Source organism: Parasteatoda tepidariorum, chromosome 1 (genome assembly GCF_043381705.1).
Source record: "Parasteatoda tepidariorum isolate YZ-2023 chromosome 1, CAS_Ptep_4.0, whole genome shotgun sequence".
Classification (NCBI taxonomy): Eukaryota; Metazoa; Arthropoda; class Arachnida; order Araneae; family Theridiidae; genus Parasteatoda; species Parasteatoda tepidariorum.
Window position 1 is genome coordinate 65,185,010 of NC_092204.1, and position 26,818 is coordinate 65,211,827.

The 26,818-nt window shown below is 30.2% G+C and overlaps 2 protein-coding genes across 3 annotated transcripts in view; one reads left to right on the forward strand and one right to left on the reverse strand.

The window, feature by feature from the left end:
- LOC107436691 (uncharacterized) overlaps window positions 1-26,818 on the reverse strand; it is a 60,862-nt gene that overhangs the window by 14,945 nt on the left and 19,099 nt on the right. The window contains exons 1-5 of one of the 2 annotated variants that reach the window (XM_071181513.1): window positions 18,795-19,000; window positions 6,912-7,089; window positions 5,058-5,134; window positions 4,870-4,968; window positions 592-780 (exon numbers count right to left, since the gene is read on the reverse strand). In XM_071181513.1, coding sequence (XP_071037614.1) covers window positions 592-780; window positions 4,870-4,968; window positions 5,058-5,115 — 346 coding nt within the window. In that variant the 5' untranslated portion in view covers window positions 5,116-5,134; window positions 6,912-7,089; window positions 18,795-19,000. Of the gene's footprint in view, window positions 1-591; window positions 781-4,869; window positions 4,969-5,057; window positions 5,135-6,911; window positions 7,090-18,794; window positions 19,001-26,818 lie in introns of those variants that run through there. The other variant, XM_016048491.4, reaches the window with a different exon arrangement.
- The window catches only part of LOC107436692 (sucrase-isomaltase, intestinal), a 103,051-nt gene continuing 85,522 nt past the window's right edge, over window positions 9,290-26,818 (forward strand). Inside the window, exon 1 of the mRNA XM_071181506.1 lies at window positions 9,290-9,464. The gene's annotated coding sequence lies outside the window, so the exon portion shown is untranslated. The remainder of the gene's footprint in view (window positions 9,465-26,818) is intronic.

A 26,818-nucleotide genomic window follows, 5' to 3' on the forward strand; every position in this document is an offset into this window, starting at 1 on the left:
ACGAAGGCAAATTTCTTCCAATACCTGATCCACGAGTTCCCTTATCTTCTGGATTGGGTTCAAAATTACAAATCTATGGAGTTAAACATTGGTTGTCGTAAACTCAGAAAATTAGGTCGGCTGTTCAACGAAGGTTATAAAATAAAAATAAAACTGATGCATAAACATCAAATGTTCTGTTTGAAGAGTTTTCCCTCATACTGTAACAAATACTCATTTTTTTAATCCTTCGCATGTTACTGTTTTTCTTCTCAAAACAGAGTAACTTCGATATTTTTTAAAAATTATCTGCCGAATATTTGAACGATATAAGCGGCAATATTCGAGTTTCAAAAACGATCTAAACGAGTACTCTTGGCATTAGAAGAATGGCATTTGTGATGAAACCGTTAAAACAAGACGATATATACAGGAAAGCGAATGATAGATCGAGGTTTGGCTACATTTTACTCTCAGCTTCTTACAGTTTCGAGATGTTAGAAAAAGTGTGAAACGAATATTCCTGACCAAATATTATGCATAAAATCTATTTCTGGTTTAAATGAAAAGCCTAAAAAATTTAAATAAACTTCGATTTTTTTAGATACTTACCCATATTAGGGAAGGAGCATTGACGAAACTTGACCCCCAAGACATTACCGTCAGGGCAGTTTGACAGTTCTGACAAGGTTTGGTCACATCGAAATTCTCCATTGCTAGCTGTGTAAGTAAACCTAAACTTTCCACTTATTGGACAGAAAACTTGTTCGTGAGGTGAATTGCTGGTTAAATCTTGCTTTCCTGCAAAACATTTCTATTACTTGTAGAGACATTTTTAGCACACTAAAATTTTATTACCAAAGAAATCGGATATCTAACTAAAACAGTTTAAACACTTTTATCATTTAATAAGTACCACTGGCCCTAGAAGGGTAATTCGAACCTAAAACGATGAAATGAATTCAGGCACTGACTTGATGAAGTAATGGAAGCAGTTCTTAGTTTTTCCGTAATTTACCAACACTTTACAGACCCGGGTGCAATCCATGTAATTTAATGAGATAAACTTGAGTTCAGTAGAGGTTATAGTTATTCCCTGCAAACGTACTTTGAGTTTCGTTGCCATCAACTTTTATGCTCAATTATGTTTTACTCATTGTATTATGTTCAGTGAGCAGTGTATTCCCTTTTTCAGTTAATGGCATAATTTTATTTGTTAAACAGAATGAACTGAGCGCGAAAAATTAAGCTCTATCTATTATTAATAATTTAACTATTTACTTCCAAAAATTTCGAAGAAGAAATAAAAATTTATTTTTAAAAAAAAATGCCATGTAGTTGGAAGCTAGAGACTACGTCTCATGCTTCATCGAATAATTTATTCAGCCAGAATACTTCCTGCTTCAATATTTCTGCTGATATCTCCACTACTCTGTAGTTCATAAACAAGCAGGCTTTTTTTTTTCCTTCATGGCCCGGGCATGGCACTCAGAGCGAAGCTCAGAGTACGGGGTGCAAATGACTTCGAAAATTACTACCTTAGTAGCCAGGATGTTGCCACTCCCAATACTATAGGCCTCGACTAAACAAATCTTTAGCGTTCCGTTTGCTGTTAAGAAGCGTAAATCACCTCAGCCGTCGGGTGATCCCTCTAATTTTCTCAAAACCTGATCATTTTATTGCTTTCTTTTTGAAATTATTTATTTCCTCCAACTTAAAAGGATCTGGCAACCGGTGGCAAGTTATAGTCTCGTTTTGTGAAACTGTTCTGCTGAAAGACACAAAATGATGGCTGCCGTCTATGTATTTTTTTGGACGAAAAGAAGGTAGGTTGAGGAGTTTTCCTCCTTCGAAACGATAAAGATCTCAATTGCCTTTAATATGTCATTATACCCTTTCGTTTCTGCCCTTGTTTGGACAGTATCCTGAAACGGAATTTAGATAAATGATAGTAAGCTCTTTAATTCTAACTGTATATCGTTTGGAAAGTGCTTGGAATGCAGTTATTTAACTCTTCGTTTTTAAGAACTTATACAAAAGAAATTCTATTGTTATAACACATTTGACCTCATTTTATAACTCCGTCGTCGAATGAAATAACACTTTTTAGCGAATAATATGCTTTTGTTTAAAATAATTTTTGTGATTTTGTAACAGTTATTTTCTATCATTGCTAATTATAAAAATGGCGCAAAATGTTCTATTGTTCTAAAATATAATGTAAATCTATGATAAAGAAACTATTGGTTTAATTCCTCTAAATTTTAGAGAAATTTATGATAGACAACATAAAATAGAATCTCGCGATTTAATAATGATGTTTTATGTTCTATCGGTTGTAAGAGATTACTAAAAATATAGCTTATTACATTCGAACTTAAAAATATAACATCACACATTCCTAAAGAGGACATGTAAGATGAATGCAAGATGAATATATAAAATATAAGACATGCAAGATGAATATATAAAATATACTCTATGTTTCGGAATATTATCAGGAAAATTTCTCTGAACATGACAGCATTTTATTTTAGAGAACACAAAGTAGTTTTTTGCACTTAATTAATGTCTTTCAATTTTTCATGTATTACAATAAAAAAAATTATATCGAATTTATTATACTTCAATGTTGAACTACAATATTATTACATTTCTTTAAATAATTTTAATTTTGCAATCTTTAAAACAATAATAAAAAAGAAAAGTGTTGGAGAGAAAATTGTGTTTAAGTTTAAAAATAGTAGCAAAATATATAAACTCGGAGTATTACATTTGACTCGATCCTCATACAAATATATGCTGTTACAGAATACAAAGCCGATATTACGGAGGCCAATGTCTATGTATTTATATATCAAGAAACTATTACTACCTATATAAAGCTATAATATTACGTAAATTAAGTAAAATAAATTGAGAATTGAATAAATTAAATCTCCTGCGACGCACCCAAACTTGTATGCTATCATAATTATTTTTCATTTAAATGTTTGTATAACGTAGGTTTTTGTTTTTTTAATATCTTCACAACTTAGTTTTTTTTTTTTTTTTTGTTCTCCTAAATGGTAGTAATAATAAACTATGTAAGACCCTCTGGTGATTTTTTAAAAAAAAATATTATAAAACTACATTTCCAACAACTAACATTAAAAATCAAAATATTCCCCGAAAATTTCATATTAGAAAAACGGTAAATAAAAAAGAGTCGATTATTAAACTAAAAAGCGGGTAATAGAAGAATAAAATAATCCATTAACATCTTCACAAGGTTTTTATTCTTATAAATAATACTAATGAACTACTTAAAACATTCTAATAATTTTTTTTATAAAAAAAAAAATTAAAATATGGTTTGTGAATCTACATTTTTAACAACTTACACGGAAATTCCCCCTTACATAAATCCAAACTAAACATGATTTTATTTTCAAAAATGAATAAAGTATCTATCATTAAACAGAAAAACGAGTAATAGAAGAACAAAATAATGAAATCTCGTTTTAGAAACGCTTGTGCATTTTTGGGAGGTTGTTGCGTTCCAAAATGATGCAGCGCCCGTCCTTGCTCTTGAAAGACTTTCTCCGACTAGCATCTTCCCACGTCAAGAAAGTAAAGGTCAAAATCAAGAAGAATCCACACCCCACCCAAGTGAGAAAGAAGATACGTTCGAGACGGGTGGAATATTCCTTTGGAATTCTTGGGCTTCTCTATTCTCTATGTTTATTCGTTGGGTCAGAGGTGATGGTTTGTAAAAAAGGTACGCCCAACCATACACATGTGCACAAAAGGGTTGCATATAGATATACAATTTACTCCCACACGTGGACTCTCCACAAATTGTTCTTGTGACTCACAAGATTTTGTTCTTAATCGGACACAGCAGGTGATGAGATTTGCTACAGGCTATTGTGTCCAGTCCATATGTCCTAGAGTTAAACTATGTACTATTCGTGTTTTATGCATGCCACACATCAAAATTAGTTTTAAAATTTTGTACAACACACAATCTATTGTAGTAGTATAGTTTGTAAGAAATTGTCTTTATATACCTTATTTCATTCTCAAATCGTGCTTTTACTTTTGGGTGAAGAAAAAACCAAAATGTTTTTGATATCTAAAGAATTATTGTGGGAGGTGGAGTTGAAAGCATCAAAACTTGTTTGATTGCCGTAGTACACAGAGGAGAGTTGTCAGCCGATTGTTAGAAAAACTTCAAAGTATCGTCAGGAAATAAAACCTGTGTTATTTTTTTTTACCTGCCTTTTTCTGCAGTAGTATTTCAGATTTTGTTGATGTTTTTGTCTTTTTCTCGATTAAATTTTTATTTTGGACACCTAATGTGTTCACTTTTTTTACATGTGCTCTAAAAATATATATAAAAAGCAGTTACTACGGAAAAACCTAAAGAGTAAGATTCGTTTAAGAGTTATTTAGTGGTAGAATATGTAAAGTGAAATTTAAGAAGCACTCAAATTTAAGGTTTAGGTATAATAGCGACTAATCGTGAATATAGAAAATTTATGTATTAAATGGATGACAGGTTTTTCTACATTGAAAATAATAACTGCAAATTCTACAGAATAATAACTCATATTTTACAATAAAAAACTGTTTGAGGATAAACACAGATCTTTTTCTGCTTTTAATTGTTACCCGTTGTAATTGTACTGCAATATATCTTTTAAACAGGAGTCCTTTTTATAAATAAGAGTATTTTTCTGCGAAATAAACTGTTTTATACTGGCACATTACCTGGCAGTTTCACATGGTATACATTCTAAACTTGTCGTTAAAAATAACCTAAAATGACGCTTAATATGCTGTATTATTCTAACCAATATACTAAGTAGTAAAAGTAGTAGTTTGCAAAGCAAAAGTGGAGCTTACTGTAGAGCATTATTTCTTTGAATTTTCTTTCATACACAGCTCTATCATCAGGACAAGTCGCCTTTACAGCTTCTTCTTTAGTATAACATTTTCCTAATCCTGTTAAATATTAAAAAATAATTTTTTTAAAAATCTATTTAAATTAATATAATTGTGTTTTAAATACAGTAATAATTAAATATGCTTACCTTCTGTGTGGATTTGTATGACGTTAGGGGCTTTCAAAGTAATATGAAAACATCTCATACAATCTTCACCTCCAGTGCTAAAATGACGGAAAATGGAAACTAAATTTAACTTTCAACTAAATTTTCATATATTTGTTATTCAAAAACAATAACGCCACTTATTTGGCTAGGAAAATAATAGTAACAGAGCCCGCAGTTTGAAAATTTTGAAATTGAATCAAAGCTTAAATTCTAAATTATATACATACTAAACGGAAAATATTTTAAATATTTAAAACTTCAATTTTTACAAATTTTTATGAGCTTAAACGATGAAGTGCTGAAGTAACATTTCAAGTATTTAAGATTTATATCACAAACATTTTTTTTCTCATTTTTAAAATGCTGTGATTTTCATTCCCATCTTCTCATTTTGGGCCATTTTCATAGCCAAGCGACATAACTTAACTAAACAGTTATAACAAACGTTATGAATTTCAAACTCCCAACAATTCTCATATTTTCAATTTCCGGGAAAACGCATGATTTTTTCGTCTCGTCGTGTTTTTTGTGAAAAACATTGTGTGTAACATTTTGTATTAATTCACGAAAATTTTAGGTTTAGGTCAGAGTCATGTGAATCAACTGAGAAAATCATACATCGAATAGTGTTACATAATTTAACAAATTTGTATACTCATTTAGTCACATTTAAAAATTAAGTCATTTATTTGATTGATTATTTTATCTTATACACTTAGGCTGTCTTTAAGGGGGGGGGGGAATGAGCTTCAGAAAAAAGAGGGCGCTCCGTTAGTAATTATTGAATTTAATAAATAATGCAATTCGAGTCATTGAGCCACAATTTAATACGATACTTATTCAAACGAAATTAGAGTTTTTTTTAAAAATAATTAATGTATTAAGATTAATTAAAAAGAAGCTTCATAAGCAGCTCTAAAATTGTTCTAAATTTTAATAATTACTCTCATTATATTGTGGTGTAATAAGAAGATATAAATAAAACCTTCTTAACTAGCCATTTTTGATGATCGCATTAACTGAAATACTTTATCATTTTTGTTAATATTTTTAACTCACCTGAAAGAAAACTGTTAATCGATACATTATTTATAACGATATTCTCTAACATAATAACGTATATATTCTCTAATTGTATCTGCATCTAAAAAATGTATAAAGCAATAAAAGTTCCTTTTAGTCAATTTCAAATTAAACTTTGAATCTAAATTAGTTTTTTAAAAGTGCAAATTTGTACTTAATTGCATTGAATTCGGGATTAACAGTCCGAATAGAATCAGGTGCTAAATTTAAATAACAGTTAGTGAGGGGGCTTCTTTTCAGTGCTTTCATTCTTTATTGCTTACTAAAATACCTAAATAAAGATTAGAATTCGCCTATTATCTATGAAAAATACGTATTATTATGAAAAATGTATGAAAACTACGTGTATAATAATTATTTATATACATAAAAATAAATAAATTAATAATACATAAAAATATAGAAATATTTTATGCATATAAATACACTGTTCTTGTTATTAAATTCCTAGTCTTTGTTGTCAAAGAAAATTTCTAACATTTTCGAGGGGAAGGGAAGGAAGAAAAAAAAGGTAATTGCTAACATGAACATTGACCTTCAAAATATCTCACCGTCACACCCACACCCTCTGGCAACTAGCAATGACTAGCAGTGCATAAGATTACTTTCCGTCACAGTTCGGAAGTCAACGTTATTACGTTACAATTTACGGTGAGGAAGCATAAGATAAAAAGAAAGAAAAAAAATGCTTGACGGAAAGAAAAGAAATGACTTAAAATAAAATAATGAAAAGAAAAAAAGGTACCCCACCTGTCTTTGAGGATGACATTGTTTCCCCTTCTTCGGAAACACTTTCCCCAAGGAGGAATGGCGTCCGGCTCAAAAGTTATTTCAGAGAAAGAGGTGGCTGTGTTTCCGAATCCCTCCGTTTGTGTCTGAATCAGGTATGTGCCAAGGTATTCATTGGGGAAGAAACATAACCCCTTCACTAGAAAAGAAAAGAAAACACAATTTCAGACTATATTGCATAATTGTTGAAAAATATTGCAATGTATTTTCGCTTAATTATTGAATTAAACATTTCGACGGCGATTTTCCAATCCAGCAGCCTTTAACGACTTGTTCCTTTTTTTAAAATAAAGAAGAAAAAAAAAATAAAAATAATATTTTTAAAAACCACGTTTTTGTATTGGAGAATAATAATTAAAAAACAAAAATTTGAAAAACGAAAAAACGTTGGGTGCATGAAATATATACCAGTAACAGTATGTGTGCTCATGAGAATATGTGTATGTATATCTGTAATTGTATCTAAATGTGTATGTGGTTGTGCATGTGTATGAGTAAGAAAATGTGTTTATGTACTGTTATGTATTTCATGCGCCCCACGTTTTTCGTTTCTCAAATTTTTGTTTTTTAATTATTATTCTCCACTACAAAAACGTGGTTNTTTTTTTTTTTTTTTTGTGTGTTCTCACTTTCAAAATCTCAATTTTTTCATTCACTGTACACAAAACTTTTCAACTGACATGTGACACTAATTTGAAATAATTAAATCGACAACAAAAGACAATCGCAAAAATATTAATTTTTCTTTCATTTTACTTTGTATGTCTTTTTTTCTTCATTTTCATGCATTGTCATCCAATTCTGAACTATGTGCCAAATTTGAACTCCGTCGCTAGTCGGGAAGTTAGTTTAAAATCGATTACAAAATTCCACCTGAACAGAGACATTCACGAAAGCAAGTTGATATAAACGTGGTAAAAAGACGATTTTTGGCCTTTTTTCTTTTAAGCTTAGGTAGTAAAATTTTAAGAGAAATTAAAGCTTGCATTAGAATTGCGACCAACTACAGCTTCAAAAAAAGACAGAGTCGTTAAAGCCAGCTGCATAGCTGCCAACCGTTCCGTATCTCCCGTAAGATTTTATTTTCATATTTAAAGTGGTAGTGAAACTCATGTTATTTCATTAAACTTTTTGAATTATAATAATAATTATAAATGAGTTTGACCACCACTACATCTAAGTAATTATAAAAAATAGATAAAAAAAATTAATAGTTTTTAAGATAGCGAATTTTAACCTGCCCAAAATGAGAATATATTTTCGAGTAAGATTGTTTTTCGATAGTTGTTTTACTACCACTAGGAAAATCCAATCTCAGAAAGGGTGAAAATTGGCAGATATGCCTTTGGATTGTAAATTAGAGTCCCAGTGACTTAATGTTGTTATTAGGTGGGCCGGAAAAAACACTGGAAATAAAAGCACCGTAAAAAGAGCACCAGAAAAAAGTACCCCTGTAATTATTATGTAAATGTAACGTCCAATTTCTATTTGGGACGTTAAACCAGCATTTAATGTAATTAAATAATTTTTCTAACGCAATTAGATATTTCTAAAAAAAATCATTGTTAATAGGGATTAATTTTAAGTTGACAGAAATTAACTTTTATTTATTTATCAAATTGATTAGCAGTTTTAAAATTGTTAAAAATCATATAATTACGCTTAATGTGACATAATAATATACAAATAATTTTTTATCATCTAAATATTTTTTTAAACGTTATATTATATCATTTAATTCATTCAGAGAATAACCACTTGAGAGGTTATTATATATGGATGGATGGATGAAGTCATGCGTGGTATTTTTAAAAAGTGAAGAAATCCATTATCAACAACACTAATTTCAAAAACAGAATTTAATAAAAAGAAGAAAAAAAAGAAAGTAGAAGAATTTGTTTTCTAGGCCCTTCCAAATATTAAGAATTAAAAGAATTTATCCCCCCTATGCAAACTACAAACTGTATATTTCGATAAAATAAATAAATAAAAATTCCCACTGTTGCATTAAATTTCTTATTTGGCGACTTTTTTTTCAAATTAAAAAAGGAGTTAAATTACCTCCACGTCTATCATTATTTGGAAAGAAAAAACTCTTAATTTTGAAATAAAATTCGAATTTACTCTGATACCTATAATTTTGTCGAACTCAAAGAAGAAAAAAAAGAAAAGAGAAAAAGATTTTAAGGTTTGCATGGAAAACGAAAGAAAGAAGGTATACAAAATCTTTAAAAAAAAAAAGAAAAAAAAGAAAAAAACATTCTTTAGGGAAAATTGAAAATAATGACTAGGCAAAAGTTTAAATTACTTATTTTTCCTGTTGGAATGCTACCCTGTTTGTCATTAAATTAACACAAGATTTCGAAATTCCAGATGTTTCTCTTTTTCCTTTTTTAAATCTTTCAAACTTCAACGAAGAGTTTAGATTTATAATTTTGTTTTTCACATGCATTGCTGTATCGACTTGTACCATACTGTATACAGGAGTTGCGTCGGCCCGAAAATCAGAAAAAGGTTAGTCATTTTTTCCGATAGTCAATCTGAATTCGAGTTTTAATGGTGAATTTTTTAACTTTACAAAATAAAAAAGAACTTCGAATAAAAGGTATTTAATGGTTTCGTATCGATTACCCTTACGTCTTATAGCTCTTCAAATACTCCAAAATATATATTTATTAATAAATGTACATTAAATGTACATTTAAATGTACATCCAATTAAAAAGACTAAAAAACTTTCGTTTTTTGACTCTGTTGAACAAAAAATACTTGTGAAATAAGAATCTATGGTGTAGATTCCTCCTTGCGAAATGTATAATTAATGTTTTTATTAATCTTAATTTTAAAAATATTGATTGCAACTATTGTGTTATAGGAGTCTTAATAATGTTCTACAAAAGTAAAAACCGTAACAACCTTAAGTAAAGCTTACTTTGCATATGTTAGTATGTTTTATACGTGTATTTTGTGATGTATTAAATGTTTTGTTTGTGTACGAAAACTATTATATTCGTACTAAAACCCTTGCGTCAAGCAATCCTTACATATGAATAAACACTGCAAAAATTTCCGGATCAAATTACGATAAAAAGTACCGGCAGTCATTGTGCCAGTACTTTTTACCGTAAAATCCATTTTTCGCCGGAATATGTTACGGAACGAAAAAAAATTGATATATCGTAATTTTGACAGTAATATTTACGGTAATATTCACTCTAATTAAATAAATATTACTGTCAAAATTACGGTATACTATTGTACGGTAAAAATGGGGATTATGGTAGTGGTTAGAAAATCGGACTCCAGTCCGGAGTATATGCACCGAGTACATGCGAACAAGCGACGTACGTGCTCGTAAAATCTGTGGTCGGTTGCACGTACGATAGGTATAGGGATCTGGAGAAAATTTCCTTCCCCTTCTGATCTATGTCTAAATTGAGGCTATTAGTGGATTTCTGAACAAATACGTACTTTCCCCCTAGTGGGGCTCTCTTGACAAACGAAAAGCGCACCTTCCTAACTTTCGCTAAAAAGACAATGGCTGACGAGCTCGGCTTTACCAAATGTGATAAGAAACAACAACGGTAAAAATGGATGATGCAACTAAAGTACCGGTTTTTTATACAGTAATTTGATAAAAAAAATTCACAGTGTATACATTAGGTCATCAATTAAATTTATTTACGTGTTCTGGTATACATTTAAGTGCACTTCAACACGGAAATTACTTAAAAAGACGTTATACCATGGGATTACCTACATAAATAATTTCAAATTTAAGTACAGAAAAAGTGAATTCAGCTTAACCTAGAAAATACCATGAAGTTCTAAATTTTTTTTAAAAGAGATTATGATGGGATAACTGAGATCTACGCAGTGAAGAAGTAATCCTGCACTAATTTGTTAGCATTTTGATATTATGAAAACAATTTTCAGTTTTTGAAATTTCATGGTTTACATTAGGTTGGTTAACCTGAACTCTCTAAATTTTAAGTTTTAAAATGCCAGTGGAGGATAAAAACAGAAATGAAGAGTTTCTTTCGCAATATAGCATCTATAAGAGGTAAGCTTATTAATAGTCCTGGTCAGGGTTGGCAAGTTCTTGACACGTGACGGTTTTTACCGGTTTATACCATGGTTTTTACCGTCGTGTCAAAAACTGTCAAAAACCCATAGTTTTGGCAAAACTGTATTTTTGAGTTTAACTGCTTATAATTTAAAATTAATTCATTTTTGGGCAATAAAATTAGAAAAAAAGTTGTTAAAAGATATTTAAGAACAGATTCTTGCATTTTCCCAACATGATTATATCAAAACATACTATTTGAAGTAAAATATTAGGATACTAAACAAAATTTTCAACATTTCCAAGCATCATTTTGTTTGGCATATTACATTACTGAAGAATGACAAGTCATTCTTGACTTAGAGTTTGTTAGTAGTTACAAGCTTTGAAAGTTTTGTTTAGCTTATTTCTAGTATTTAAGAAAAGCCAAATTTTAAATTCTTCTTTTTAGTTCTTGAATTTATTAATAGTTCCAAGCTTTTTTGTTTGTTTGTTTATTTGTAACAATTAGGAAGTGCAAAATTTTGAATCCTTTGCAAATCAAGCTGTAATGATAAAAGTAATTATCACCATTTTCAATAAGTATATTACAATATTTCTATATGAATGTATATCCTTCTATAAGAATGCATGTATATAGTTGCAAAATCAATAGCAATCATTTACAGCATTCATTTATAAAGGCAATTATGTGAAAATAATATATTGTACCCTATATGCCATAAATTAAAGAAAACAGAAGGTTTTTGACGGTTTTTACCGGTAAAAACACGGTTTTTACCACTGTCATGTCAAAAACCAGTTTTTGGGGCCAAAAACCCAACCCTGGTCCTGGTACATACCGGAATTTGTCAAAATATCGCAATTTCATATCTCAATCTCATTTGATTAAATTTTACATCGGCCAATTCATCAAAAGAAATTTATCTGCACTCTTAAAGCAGTCTTATTCGGTAACTACAGTTATCGAAAACATTTGCGATACTATCATATTCAGTATTCATCATAGTTGATAATATTCATTTTATTATGATATTAGATATTTATCGTTGTGTGACAATGATTATGATATTATCGCATTCGATAACTATAATCGATAAAATTCGCAACTTTATTTTCGATAAAACGATATTTATGAAGTATTCGATATTTATTGTAAGCGATGGTGATACTTTTTAAACTATCGTCATCACGACTTGCTCCTTTTATTCAAAAAAATATTTCTCACAAAATTGTACTAATAATTATCGAACGATTTCTTGTAAATAATTTCATAATAGAGATAATATCCATTCAAAGAATCTCCGAATCGACTAACTTTACCAAAAGCAGGTAATAATAGTTATTTAAGTGACAGTTTTTGTTTTTTACATTTTTAAGGAAAAAGAACAAAATAAAATAAACATCTACGAAGTCGTTCCGAGAAACTCGCTCAACTCAAACTACCCAACCGGATGTGTAAAAATAAACAGTTTTGTTGAAAGGTACTAAGCAGAGGCATCTCTTAAAGGTGGTTCGTATTTTTCGATGAACTTTTCTAACACCAAAAACAAAAAGCGAAGTTCAATTTCCATCAAAGAATGTACAATTGTTATACATTTCTTTGAACAATTTATTTCTTCCACTTTTTTTCCCTAACGATTAATAATGAAGAAAACAAAGTAGATTATCGCAAATTGCAAGTTTACAATAAAACTATTTTCGAGACGTAAAGAATAAATAAAAATGGAAACAAAAATTTTTCTATTTTGTTGTTGCGAAGTCTTTTTTCATGATTCGCCAAAGAATGCTTTTTCTGGACAAAAAAAAGTTTTGTCATGGTCTGTCGCATCAGGTTTTTAATTCTTTATTCGTTTCAACTAAAGTACTTATAATTTCTTGTAATTATATATGTCTATTTTTGTCTTCATTGCTTGAATAAAAACAAATATTTTGCCTAAAAATTTGAAAATTGTTTTAAATCATCAAAATTAAGACAAAGTGAACGAAAATTATTGTCAAAAACACAAACTTGTTTTCTGTGTATGAATCCAAAATGCAATATTAAAGATTGAATATTAAAGATTGAGAAGTATGCAATATTAAAGATTGAGAAGATGAACACTAATTATCTAATTATTTAAAATGAAATGTAATTCTATGATTTGTAATCACACACAAACATGTATTAAACACGCACAAAAAAGGGAATATTTTCTAGAACCTAAATTACGGATATACCAAAGGCCACAAAACGGATATACCAAGGGTTTCCAACTTATATGTGGCCGGAGGCCGCAATTAAAAACACGAGTCAAATGGCGGGCCGCAACTTTATAAAAATTTTATATAGGACTCTTTAATGTTTGAAGGAACATTAAATATTACTGTCAGATTTTTATCAAAGTTTTTTTAATATTAAAAAGCAAAATAACAAGCATTACAAATATTGCTTGTTGCGTATCATTTTGAATCTTCTCTTAATCAGAAATTTAGTGACAAGATTTTTTTTTCTTTTAAATTTAATTCTGCGATAAATTAACATTTTTTTTTACTTATTAGGAATTATAGCAACAATTCTAGTTCATCTGAAATTAATTTTTTTTTCCGCTCATGCGATATTCAATTCAAGGAATTTAAAAAAAAAAAAAGAACAACATGATATTCATTCCCTATTTTATACATTTTAAAATTTACAAATGTAAATAATTTCGTACAAAATGGGTGGTTTCAAAAAGGTAAATGGGAGAACTTCTTCTAGAAAATTTCTGATACGCACATACTAAATTTTATTCACAAAATCCAAAAAAAAAAAAAAAAAAAAAAGGAGCAACATACACGATTATTTTTGTATTTAAATACATATTTTCTTGGATTCAAAACCGGAGAAATAAATTTTTTTGCACCGTTGGTATGTTAAATTTCATAGAAACGAAGAAATTAGGTTATTTTAAACGAAAGAATAGTATTTTAAATCCATATTGATTTTTAATGAAAATTGTCCGCAAAAAAACGACAACTAATACATTTTAGTTCGCTGACCACAAAAAAAAAGGCTTCGCGGGCCGGATGCGGGCCGCCAGTTGGTAACCACAGGGATATCAAAGGGGGGAAAAAATAGTTGAACATCGTTTCTTCCGTAAGCTTAAAAGCCAACCTTTCTGTTGACTTTTGACAACCAACCTTTTGTTTTAAGTTGTTACTATATTTTAACCATTCTTTATTACCCTGTAATGGTTTGCATTTCGTATAACTGCCATTCCGCGTAGATATATAACGAATTTGTTCCAACCCATCAATATTTTAAACGATAACCGTTTTGTTCAAAAAAAATTTGTGGAAAACACAAAATGTAAGTATTTTCTAACTTTGCGAGATAATTTATTTACACCTTTATGACATAGTGTAAAAAAAAAAATTCCACTACTTATTAGACACACATAAGCATGTATAAAACTGAACGCTTGCTAATAATAAAAAATTACTTTCCGAATTTCCGAGATTTTATAGCCCCCATAGAAAGTGACTATTTTTATGCATCGCAAGTCGCTATTTTTATGCATCACCCGTCAAATGGCGGGCCGCAACTTTATCAAAATTTTATATAGGACTCTTTAATGTTTGAAGGAACATTAAATATAACTGTCAGATTTTTAGCAAGTTGAACAAAGCAAAAGTATTAAATTACAAATAATAATACATATTTTCTGAAATAAATATTTTCTTGGATGCAAAACCTGAGAAATAATTTTTTTTGCACAGTTGGTACATTAAATTTCATAGAAACGAAGAAATTAGTTTTTTTTTTTTTCCTTTTTTCTTTCAACGAAAGAAAAGTATTTTAAGCCCATATAGATTTTTTACGAAAATTGTCCACAAAAAAATGACAACTAATATAATTTAGTTCGCGGGCAGCCAGTTGGGAACCACTGGAGCTATATAAACCCTTTCAGTCCTCTTATTTTAAAATGCTTTTCTGTAAACTTTTCTGCATAGTTTCGGTGTTTAAATAGCGAGTAGTTATAAAAAAAATCTCTTTAGAACATTTTCGTTTCAATGTGCGGTTCATTTAATTCATTAGAAGGAAAAAAAAATTGCTACTCAGCAGCCATCATAAGAGCAATAATGTTTACACCGTAACTGTAACCACATCAAAAACGATTACAATGCACAAAAAAAATAAATCGCAGAGAAAAGAATCGGAAAGCATTTAAGCCAAAATGGCAGGACTTAAGAAAGAAAGAAAAAATAAAAGATTCGAAGTTATATACACGATGAAGGGCACAGTAACACAAGTAAAAGGTGATTTCGAAGGTAAAAGAAAACCGTGAGAAAATAGTCGTATTGTAGCCTTCCAGAAATGTGATAATTTTTTTTTCTCTAACCTCCGCCCATGCAGAAGCAATTATGTGGGACAAACTTGGTTCAAGTGATGGCTTGTGCCATGGTTCGGTGAACAATATCTCATTTTAAAGTATAAAATGCAGCACGGCACAACTTTCTAAAATATAACACAGAAGGCACATCTTATTGATGAGAGTGATTACTGCCATCAACGAGGTTAAAATGTGAGAGCTGCATCCATCATTATGGGAACTCCACGGGTAATTTCCCCTCGGGAAAAAAAAGGGCTGCCTTTTAATGCTTTTTGCAAATTCACAAAATTGCTGTTAAGTTACAGAAGGGTTTTGTTTAGTTTAAATGAAAACACGTTGAATACTTTTTTTATTTTTCTATCGATTGATTTTAATAACAAGTTACCGCGCGGAGGGACAGTATAAAACAAAGTAAAAATTCAATCCTGAATTTCCACTTTTGTATATCTAAAGTATAAAATGTCGCACGGCACAATTTTTTAAAACGTAACAGATGACACATTTTATTAATGAGTGCGATTACTGACATCAATCCTTACAATGACATCAATCCATCAATATGACACAGATATTTTTACATTAGGAAAAAAACACAGCTGTGTTTGAAAGTCTTTTTATTAATTTAATGTTTACAAGATTGCTGTAAAAGTAGCATAAGAATTTTGCTTAGTGCTAATAAAAATGTAAAACAATTTTTTTTATTTTTCTCTTAGCTGTTTTTAACAACACTAAGTATCTGTTACAGCATGAAAAAGAAGATAAAACAGAATAAAAACTGAACGTTAGAAAGTATTTCTTTTTTTCAACACAAGAAATATCTTGAATAAAGTTAGATTATATTTATCTTAGTTTCTCCTTTATTGCGCTCACAGGAAGTATTTGCCCTGGTGTCACAAAGACAAAAGATGATTGATAAAATTAATTAAAAATGAAAGGAGACAGAAATGCATGGTTTATTGCATTCCATTAAGAAAACTACGAAGTAAACAGCGTAGGAATGTATGGTTTACTACATTCTTCTATGGAAACTACAAAGTAGATAGCATAGAAATATATGGCTTACTGCCTTCGACTAAGGAAGCTAATAAGTAGATAGCATAGAAATGTATGGTTTACTACCTTTTACTAAAGAAACTACTAAGTAGATAGCAATGTATGGTTTACTGCCTTCTACTAAGGAAACTACAAAGTAGATAACGCAGCTGGTCATGTCAGAGCATTACATCTCTGCTCGTCTTCAATTTTGTCCGTAGGCTGCAGTACTTTTGCTAAAAAAAAGTTACTTTAAAATCATTGTTTTACTCAGTTTGTTTTGTTCATATCGTTTATTTACTTATATCAGTTTGTAGTGCTATTTGTTAACAAATATTTGTAATTAATTTTGAAACTTGAGGAGAGGAAATAGAACCGAATTTTTCTGTCTTTTTCTATTTTAATTATTTACTTATTTTTTTAATTTATTCCATTTTTTAAAACTAAAAATCATATTTAGGACGCCTGGTTAAAAAATAAATAAATATAAAGTTAGGTGCGTGTGCAATAATTTGACAACAATTTGAAAATTTACAGAAGTTAGTTGTACTAATGAAATACACAAGATGATTCTAAGCTAATACAACTTTTGAGATATTTGAAAATAACTAGAGAAAAAAATCCTTACAATCGTTAATAAAAATTGCTTTATAATTGTGTTGAAACAAGTTATAACTGTACGAATAATAATTATTATCATATAGTTTATAGAGAAAGTGATTGTCTCATCTTTTACTACCCACTAATGTTTACCCTATTAAAAAATAACACAAATAGTTTAAAACATAAAGATACAAACACGTATATCATCCACAACTCTCTCCTACTGTGAAAAAACCTGCAATTCGAGTAATTTCTCCATAATATTCAATTCCTGGTTTAAAAGGAGAAATAGGTTTGTTTAAAATAACATTAATTAAACATTACTCTCACAATAAAACATATATTTGATTTTCACTTGTTATAACTAAATACATCATTGTAAGAATCAATCCTTAATATTGTTGCAGACAATGAAAGGGCGGCTGCAGTCAATTAAAGAGAGAATGGTAGAACACTATTTTCTATTAACTACATTCGAATGGATGATGGAAGGGAAAAAAAAAATACTCCGACTAGCGGTGATGACTGAATTTCTTCACCCTACTGCCGGAAGGATGCCTCCAGACAATTTATGCGTGTTCATCAACTGGGATCTGGTATAATAAGCGGCAAGTGAAATAGGTGTGCCAATCAAAAGTTACGAAACCTAAAGGCCTAATGAGGGAGTATTTTTTTTTCTTCTTTTCTTGAAGGAGCCGAATTTATGGTTGTGTGTAGGACGGCCCTGTGTCGGCAATTAGGCAGATATGGTACAGGCGATGGAATTTAATCTCGCTTTCTAACCTGATGTGGAGACATCCGGTTGCTTTAACGACTTCCCCAGGTGATGAGTTTAGCGGAGAATTGTTCTACCGCTTGTAGATCGCTTATTGGTGATGTAAGTTTATATTCACCAAGGGCTGTTTTAAACTTTCTGCAAAAATCTTCTCATGATTTTGTACATTTGAGAAAACAGGTTTCTGGTTTTTATGATTTTGTGAAAAAAAATATGATTCTGTCTAGACTTTAATACAATATCTATTTTTGGGAAATATCCACTCATAATTTTCGGAATCTGTAATTTCCGAAACTTTTTCTGCTGGGGTCCTGTTTCAGCGGAAAAATACAAAAAGCCTTTTCTTTTAAAGAGTTTTACTTTTAAAATAACGTCATTTTTCCAGAGAATTTTGTGGGAGTGCAAATTTTTAAAATGAAGAATATTGCGAAGGGCCCACTCCACCACATTAAAGTATTTTGTGAAGGGCTCATTTTGACAGTAAAATATCTTAATTGAACTTATTTTCGATTTTTTTATGCTTCAATTCAGGCTCTTTAATTCAGACAGATCAAATGGCGTTTCAATATATATATATATATATATATATACACATACATACATATATACATACTATTTTTATTATTATTTTAAAGGTAGTGCCGAATACAATAATTGTCTATATTTCAGTCACAAGAGTTCTCCAAATCTAAAAATTAAAATTGAATCTTTTATTAAAATGGAATCTTTTATTACAACAAAAGTTTTATAAATATTTTTTAGTATAAAATTGTACTCAATAAAAAGAATACGCCTAGTTTTTAAATTTATTTTCCAACATAGAAATGAAATTAAAAAAACTTTGATTCAGTTATTTGTTGTTATTTTACAATTTTATGTGTTTGTTTATTTCGTATCGAGTCATAAAACACCTCGTACATTACATAGAACATCGTAAAAAATTAACAAATCTCTACACCGATTTCTCTCTATATAATGGAAACAAAAGAATACTGAATAAGAATACAATCTCACATTTGACCTTTGACACAACATCTCGTAAAAGAGGGTTGGCGTAAAGAACCGATCATCCCGTCACGATTTTCTTAAAGACTCCCACTTCCTTCCAGCAGGTAAGGCCACTTCCACACGCGCTATTGATCACGATGGTGTTTGGCTGATCAGAAGAGGAGGAAGATGAAGATAACTCAATCACTGACTCACGCCGAAAAGACAAGGACGACACCAACAAGATGGAAATGGCCTCATTTCTCTTCTTAGACAGAAATGTCTCTGTGTTCTTCTGGATGGGCGGAGAGGTGATTTATAAGAACATCGGATAGCAATGTCCAGATGGTATTATTTATTAGTAGAATTTCGACAGCCCGTTCATTCTGATTGAATAAAAATGTATTCAAATAATGAATGTGGAACAACTGGACTATACAAAAACCTAACAAGATACTCTATCCCCCCCTTTAGATATAATTTAAATTCATGTCTCTTTCTTACGATGTTATGTTGCTATTACACTGTTTAGCCTTATTTAGAATTAAAGTAATAAATCGATTCATAAAGGCAGAGAGTTGATATATTAGAACATGGAATAGCGATGTCCGGTATTTCGGTAGCTCGTTCATTGTGATTGAACAAAAATGTAATCAAAAACTGGGTGTGAATAAACTGAACAACGCAAGATTATAAATTTTTCTTTTTTGTTTCTTTGCATTTAATTTATATTCGTGCCTGTTTATTACCGTATTATGTTTTCGTCTAACTGTTTAACTTAACTTGGAACGAAATTGATATACTTATTTATTTATAAGAACATGAAATGACAATACCTTGATCTTATTCCTACCTTATTCGTGGAATTTAGACAGCTCATTCATTCTAATTGAGCAAAAATTGTATTCAAAGACTGCGTGAGAAATAACTGGACTATACAAGAATCTAAACAAACCTTGAATTTTTTAACACCATTTAGCTTTATAAAGGAAGAAAGTCATAAATTGATTTGTAAGAAAAAACAGAACGGTGTCCAGATCTTTTCATTTCTACGTGGAGTTTCTACAGTTCGTCTATTTTATTTGAACAAAAATGTGTTCAAATACTTGATGTAAAAAACTGAACTAAAAACAATTCTTGTTTTTTTCCCCTCACATATAATTTTAATTCATACTTCTTTTCCTTAAAGTTGCTGATTTTTTTTTTCTAAAATTAATTTTAAGAGCAGAATGTATGTTTAAACGTCAATATTGATCTAGAAACAAACAGAAACGAAAAAATTGCGTTAGTAATTCGCGGCTAAAATGAATGTACAAACAATTATTTTACAAGTTAAGAAAATTAACGTAATATCCATCTACACTTACAGAATAGTAACCAACTTACCCCCTTTATCACTCGGCAATCCGATTCAGCTGGTTTCGGAATGCTTTTAATGCTAGGATTTTTTTCCGTCTCATCTAAACGAAGACGCCACTTGGCGGCTTCACATTGATCAATTAACTATAAGTAATAATAAATAAAGAAACGGAATTACGCATTTCCTTTAAAGTAATTGCCAATAAAACCTCAAAATATATAAAAAATTAATGCTAATCGGAAGTCCTTGAAACTGGTTATCCACATTAATCCTGTTGCTTTGAGAGTTTATCATACACTCTCATTTTTTATTATTCTGCGATCCTTGAGCTGTAGTTCGTAATTTTGAGAATCCTATCGTCACGTGATTTGTGAGGAAACAAGAAATCTCAAATATATGGCGAAAATGTTTCCTAAATTAAAACCTCATCGCTGAACATTATGGGAGATTGTTAATTTGCTAACTAGAATGACGAAACTAGGACTACACGATCAAAACTACAATAACGGCATAAGCCAACCTGCTGTATGGTGGTCAAAGAATTAACATCTTACCAGGACCCCGAGATCGAATCCCGCTGAGGGCAAGTGTGTAATTTATCCTTCGGTTCTTGTGTTGTTGGGATGACGTTGATCAGCTTATATAATGTTCACAAAAAAGTAACAAACAATGCCACCTGTGCATTTTTTTTCTTTTTTTTTGAAGAATAAAATAGAATGATGAAAGATTTCTTTACTTCCTCGAAGAAGTAGCGATAGTTGTTTCATTCCTTGACAAAATGTTCGCTCGAAGCATATACCGCAAAATAGTTTTCGTCAAAAACGAAGAAACATGTTCCGTAGGATTCGAGTATCCATTTTTTACAGTGTAAAACACTACAGACATTGATATGCGCTGGATCGAGTAAAATTTTCAGGAAAAGAATCTCTAGGAGGAAAAGTTTCTAAACCATGTTTAATATAATGGTAGAGAAACAATTGTGGTATTTTATTTCTCTGCAACTGCTTACAATTAAACAAGTTTATCATGTAACTAAACACTAGATAAATATTCGCAATCTCACATCCATATTCCAGAGTATTTTCTCCTATCCTTTGAAACTTAATCTCGTCTAAACCTGATGATCTCCAATGACAACAAAAAGCTTTGATTTCTTCTCATTACACAATTGATATGAGCGAACACAATGAGTGAATGGGAAATTTGAGCACAGTGGGCTATATAGCCGTGGGCTATTTTATACTTACTTTCATTGAACCGGAAGCAGGCAAAAACATCCTCTAATCATTTCTAAAGTTGTTTCAAATTGTCTTTGAAGAAGAGGAGGCGTAAGACGAGTCGGGTCTTTGGCCTGGCCTCAGCATAATCTGGTATACCATCCGGGTGGTTATGGTCCGGTGCTTTTCGGAGTACATTATGGTGCCCGGTGTTTCTTAAAAGAATGTTTGCACCCGGTGGCGCTTTACGGTATGCTAGTTATTATTTTAAAGATCACGCTAAGAAAAGCGCTTCTTGAAATACGACTTTACACTTCATGATTTGGGATGCAACGGGAAGTAAATAAATAACTCATTTCTTTGATATAAAAAAAGAATAAAGTCGTAATCTTAGAAACACTTTTGATTCGCATCAGTCAAAGGAAATAAATTGAAAATTACGAGCTGATTTCCGCTTTATTTATTTTTCTACTTTTTAATTATTTTTTTTTTTAAAGAGAAGACTTAAAAAATTTTAAAATAAAAGTTTTTCACTGATCCTGGCTATTTTTTTAAATTCTATAATTTTAATAAGTCTAATTTTATAATAAAGGTAGTACGAGAAAATTCGTCAGAAAATTGAAATGGTAACAGAAAATATTAAGCGATTGCTCTTTATTATTGTAATTATTTACGGTAACATATTTTTAATCTATCGATAATTTTAGAGAGTTAGTAATAGTTTTTAATTAACAAATAAGAAGTATTTATCTGACGGAAATTTTTTTTCAATGATCATGTTCCTTTTTTAAAAAAAAAAAATTAAAGAAATTCTAGAATTTATAGAAGTCTAATTTTATATTAATGGTAGTCGAGTAAATTCATCAGAAAATTGAAATGGTAACAGAAAAAATATTAAGTGATTGCTTTTTATTTATCATTAACTATTTTCGGTAATATATTTTTAACCTATAGATAATTTTGGAGAGTTTGAAATAATTCTTAATCAACCAGAAAATTAATTGTAAGAAATATTTATTGTGAGTATCTATGGCAAATTAAATATATCTTTATTTAGTGAAATTATCGAGAAGCGTGAACTGAATTCAATATATAAAAAAAACTCACAGTTCCTTACTCAGAAAATAACCCCATAAAGCAAGAAATGTTAAAAAGGAAAAGTTAAATGGTTGTCAAAATCAGGAATATTAAATTAACAGGAATATTAATCAGGAATATTATAATTAGAATATTAGACAATGCCGGAAATGTTAAAGTATAATCCTCGAAGATGCTAAAAATGTTAAATCTGAGAACTCATCAATATCAGAATGCATTTACAGGTATTGAATTCAATTTTGAACGTGAAAATAAATTACTAAGTAAATTAAAAGCAGTGTCAGTTTTCATAAACAATGTAGGATTTTCTTTCAGGAAGGAAGGTTAGGAAAGAGATACGATTTCATCAGATAAACACAACATTCCTCTAAATATTTTGTCACAAAGAAATCTTAAATAATTACACTTTACATCACTTGTGAGAGGCGTACATTAATTACGGACAGATAAAGAATGTGACATTCCACCGAAATATGCGGCAAGACCGCTATGATAAATGATCGAGAAGAGGGCGATCCGAAGAAAGAAAAGCAATATTACGAGGGATTATGTCAAAACGGATGGCATTAATAATGCTTTACTTCCTTCTCTAGGCAATAATCTTGAGACATTTTGTTGAAAAAATAACAAAAAATACAGGTCGGCGCTCGCCAATCGATTATGAACGCTGATCATGGGCGAAAATAATTATACCTCTTTTCCAAGACTTTAGATACCCCCCTCCTTTTCAAAGAGGGGCGGGAGAGGGGTGTAAAAGGGCTACCGATTTCCATTTTCACTGTTCGAAGTTTGGAAGATGATTGCGGCCCAGAAATAATTTACCACCACCCCCTGGGGCAAATCGTGATCCAAAAGTGTACTACGAACGGTTCACCTGCACGTGCCATCTGCACGCTCATACCTGCCCCCGTATCATCCATCCATTCATTCTTCAGAAAAAATTCACTTGTTTACTGGTCCACTTTCACGGGGTGATCTCCTTCCAGTGGAGTGTTTGCTTGCAGTGGAAATACAGTAGCCCGATAATTGCACTCAACAGCTAATCAGATTATTCACCCCATGTTGTTAAGACTGATTTTGAAGCAAAGCAAAAACATGGCACATCTTTTCCTCCATTGTTTCAAAAAAGATCCAATATAAAAAATGGAGAGCATTTTTGCGAGGAATATTACTATTTTAACGAACTCGTAAGTGAATATACTGATGCTGTAAGGGCAAAACAAATTACTTACCCTAAGTTAAGATTGATTTCGAAGCAAAGCAAAAACATGGCATTTCTTCTTTTCTTCCATTGTTACAGAAAAAAAAAAATTGAAAGTATTTTTTGCATGAAATACAACTATTTTAACAAACTCGTAAGTGTAAACTGATGCTGTAAAACTTATACTTAAGTTTCCAATTTTCTGAAACGGTCAATATGATAAAATTATTTCAGAACCAACAACTCAAGGAATGATAGAATGTTGCCAGTTTAAATAAATAATTAAATAAAAATAAAATATTGACGAAATATTAAACATGAATAATATTTAAATGGACTAGTTAGGAAAGCTAATTACTTTTACTATAAAAGATATCAATTTATTTCATTGTTTAAATTAAAAATAGAAATAGATAAATTCATTCTTTTTTAAAAGTACAAAATAAAATTTACGAGTCTTATTAATTTATTTTTCAAACAAACTACAAATATGAAAATAAATAAACAGAAAATATAAGATTACACTATACATGTTATTTTGAAACTTCAATGTTAAAAATTTTGTTCAATTTTACTGCAACATCAATATGAATCGTAGGTTGAACCACATAATCTGACTTTTTAAACTTAATTATACGATACAACGGTTTAACTTATCTGGAACATGTTTCAATTGAACACTTTCTGAAGGTTTCAGCAAATTTGTATCGTACTATGGTTGAATGAAGGTATCGATAGTATAATTCAAATCGAACAGATTTTTCTGACGGAGCGCTTTTTGTTTAAATACTAATTCTCCAGTTAACTTCTTCATTAAAAGAATTTTTTTTATAAAATTTCAAATGAATAACACTGTCCTTTCTTACTTTTTACTTCTGCTCTGCAAAACATTCCGGATCAAATTACGGTATAAAGTACCGGCACTTTGGGTGCATCCTCCTTAAAATTACTTTACCGTAAAATCCATTTTTACAGTAAAATATTACAGCATAATTTTTACAGTAATATTTATTTAAATGTAAAAGATTCAGTGATTTTAAGGTAATTATTTACATTTTTTGTTGACTACCACGTTCTGGTAAAAATCGATTTTACGGTAAAAGTGCCGATACTTTTTTTTTTACCATAATTTGATCAGGAATTTTTTACGGTGTGTAATATTTCTAAATTTGTAGCTCAGGAGACTGCTAGAAAGTCATAAATTTGGTATTACACAATATTTATGCCTAAATATCATGTGCAAAATTTTTAAGAAGATTCGAAAAGACTGATGTTACATGTAACCTTCCAAAATTGAAATTTCTTAACTATTTGTACNTATATATATATATAACTGAATGCATTTTTTATTATTATTGTTGTTTTATTGTTTCTTACAAATTCACGTTATGTACTTGACACTAGTACAAAGTTTTACAATATGAAAAATACAAAATAAAACCAACCTATCAACGAAATTTTAAATTAACATAGTGATATGATAATTCTTTAAAAAATACATAATAAAATTAAATATATGTATTAAATTTAACCTGTTAGTAACACAATAAAGATAAATATCTCAAACAGGTTCTTCGCGTTTACACATAGGTGTAAAATCCGCGCAAACATTTTTCCTTTGAAAAGAACCGCGTTAAAGGGCGGTATACGCTTTCTCATAATGTGGCGTCAACAAAAAAATAGCACGCAGAGTTAAAACTGACGAAAATACTTTCGTTCTTTTTGTTCCACCCTGCGTTTAACATTAACGGGGTCGTTATTCTGAGCTTGTTAATGACCGTGAAGTGATACTCAGCACGTTGTTCAAACGTTGCGTCACTTTATAAATGGAATTAATTTCGCTGCATTCTCCATCCGGAACATCTGATTAAAAAAAAAATTTTTTTTTTTTCAATATGGCTAGATGTAGTGATCGTTAATGCCAACTGGCAACTAAAAGAGCAGAATCACTTTGTCAGATTAATCAAGCTCTTTAGATTGTAGTACTATGAAGAACTATGTCTCACAGAGATAGTGTTTCAACACCGTTGATCCAGCTCTAAAATTAGCAGGCATTCTAGGGAGATGAGTTCAGAAACCTTTTACGCATAAAACAGTTCTTATGAGACAGGATACTTGCAATCTTTCACAGGATACTAGTACCGGAGAAAAATTATACCAGCTAAAACATATTACGAACTTTATATCATATAATCAGATCAAGGGGGTCTCAATTACGCAAAAAAGTGTAGGAGTATTTAATATTCACCTTAGTTATCTAGCATTATAAGGAAATGAGTTCATGAACCTAATACACTTTTAAGAGTTCTTGTGAGACAAGTTACTTGCAATCTTTCACATGATGCTAATGTCAGACTCTACTGTTATTTGGAGTTTATTAAGAATGTGAAAAAATGATTGTTACAAGTGACAGTTGACACGTCAGTTATATGAATTTTATATCACATACTCATTTCGGGGGTTTTTAAATACATAAAAAATGTAGGTATATTTAAAGTTCCAATTTGAATAATAATTCAAATAAGCCAGCAATCGGGAAATCAGTTCATGAACGACTGGATATGATGCTTACAATCTTTCAAATGACCTGTACAGGTTTTGGCAGTTGTTTAAAACTTAGCTAAGTAATTATAACGCAAAGCATTTTATGAGAAATATGTTCGTTGTGACTTTTAGCTGTTACATCAAAGGCGGTCAGAAGCACTTTCCAACTGAATGCCAATTAAATAAAATAAAAAATAATAAGACCAATATAGACATAATCTTATATTCACAATAAAATAAATATTATTTTTTAAAGCTAATGTTCATTCGCCACTTAATAATTCTAATTTTAAACTAAGATTGCTCATTGATTTTTATCTTCTGCCAGTTACCATTGCCTAGCAATATTTCCTATTTTGAATCTTTGTAGTTCATTGTATACATAATTCGATATATCGTATCATTTTACTACATGTATAATTCAGAATAATGAATGTATTATTTTAATACAAGTATGATTCAGATCTCATTACTTATCAATCATGATTCTTTAACAGATTGTGTACTGATTCGCCTCTTTGGCCAGTTTCTACTGTCAAGTACTGTTTTCCAATTAAAATCTTTGTTTTTCAATACATAAATAATTCAATGTAATGTATGTTTAATTTGGTATAATGTATGGATTAGTTTA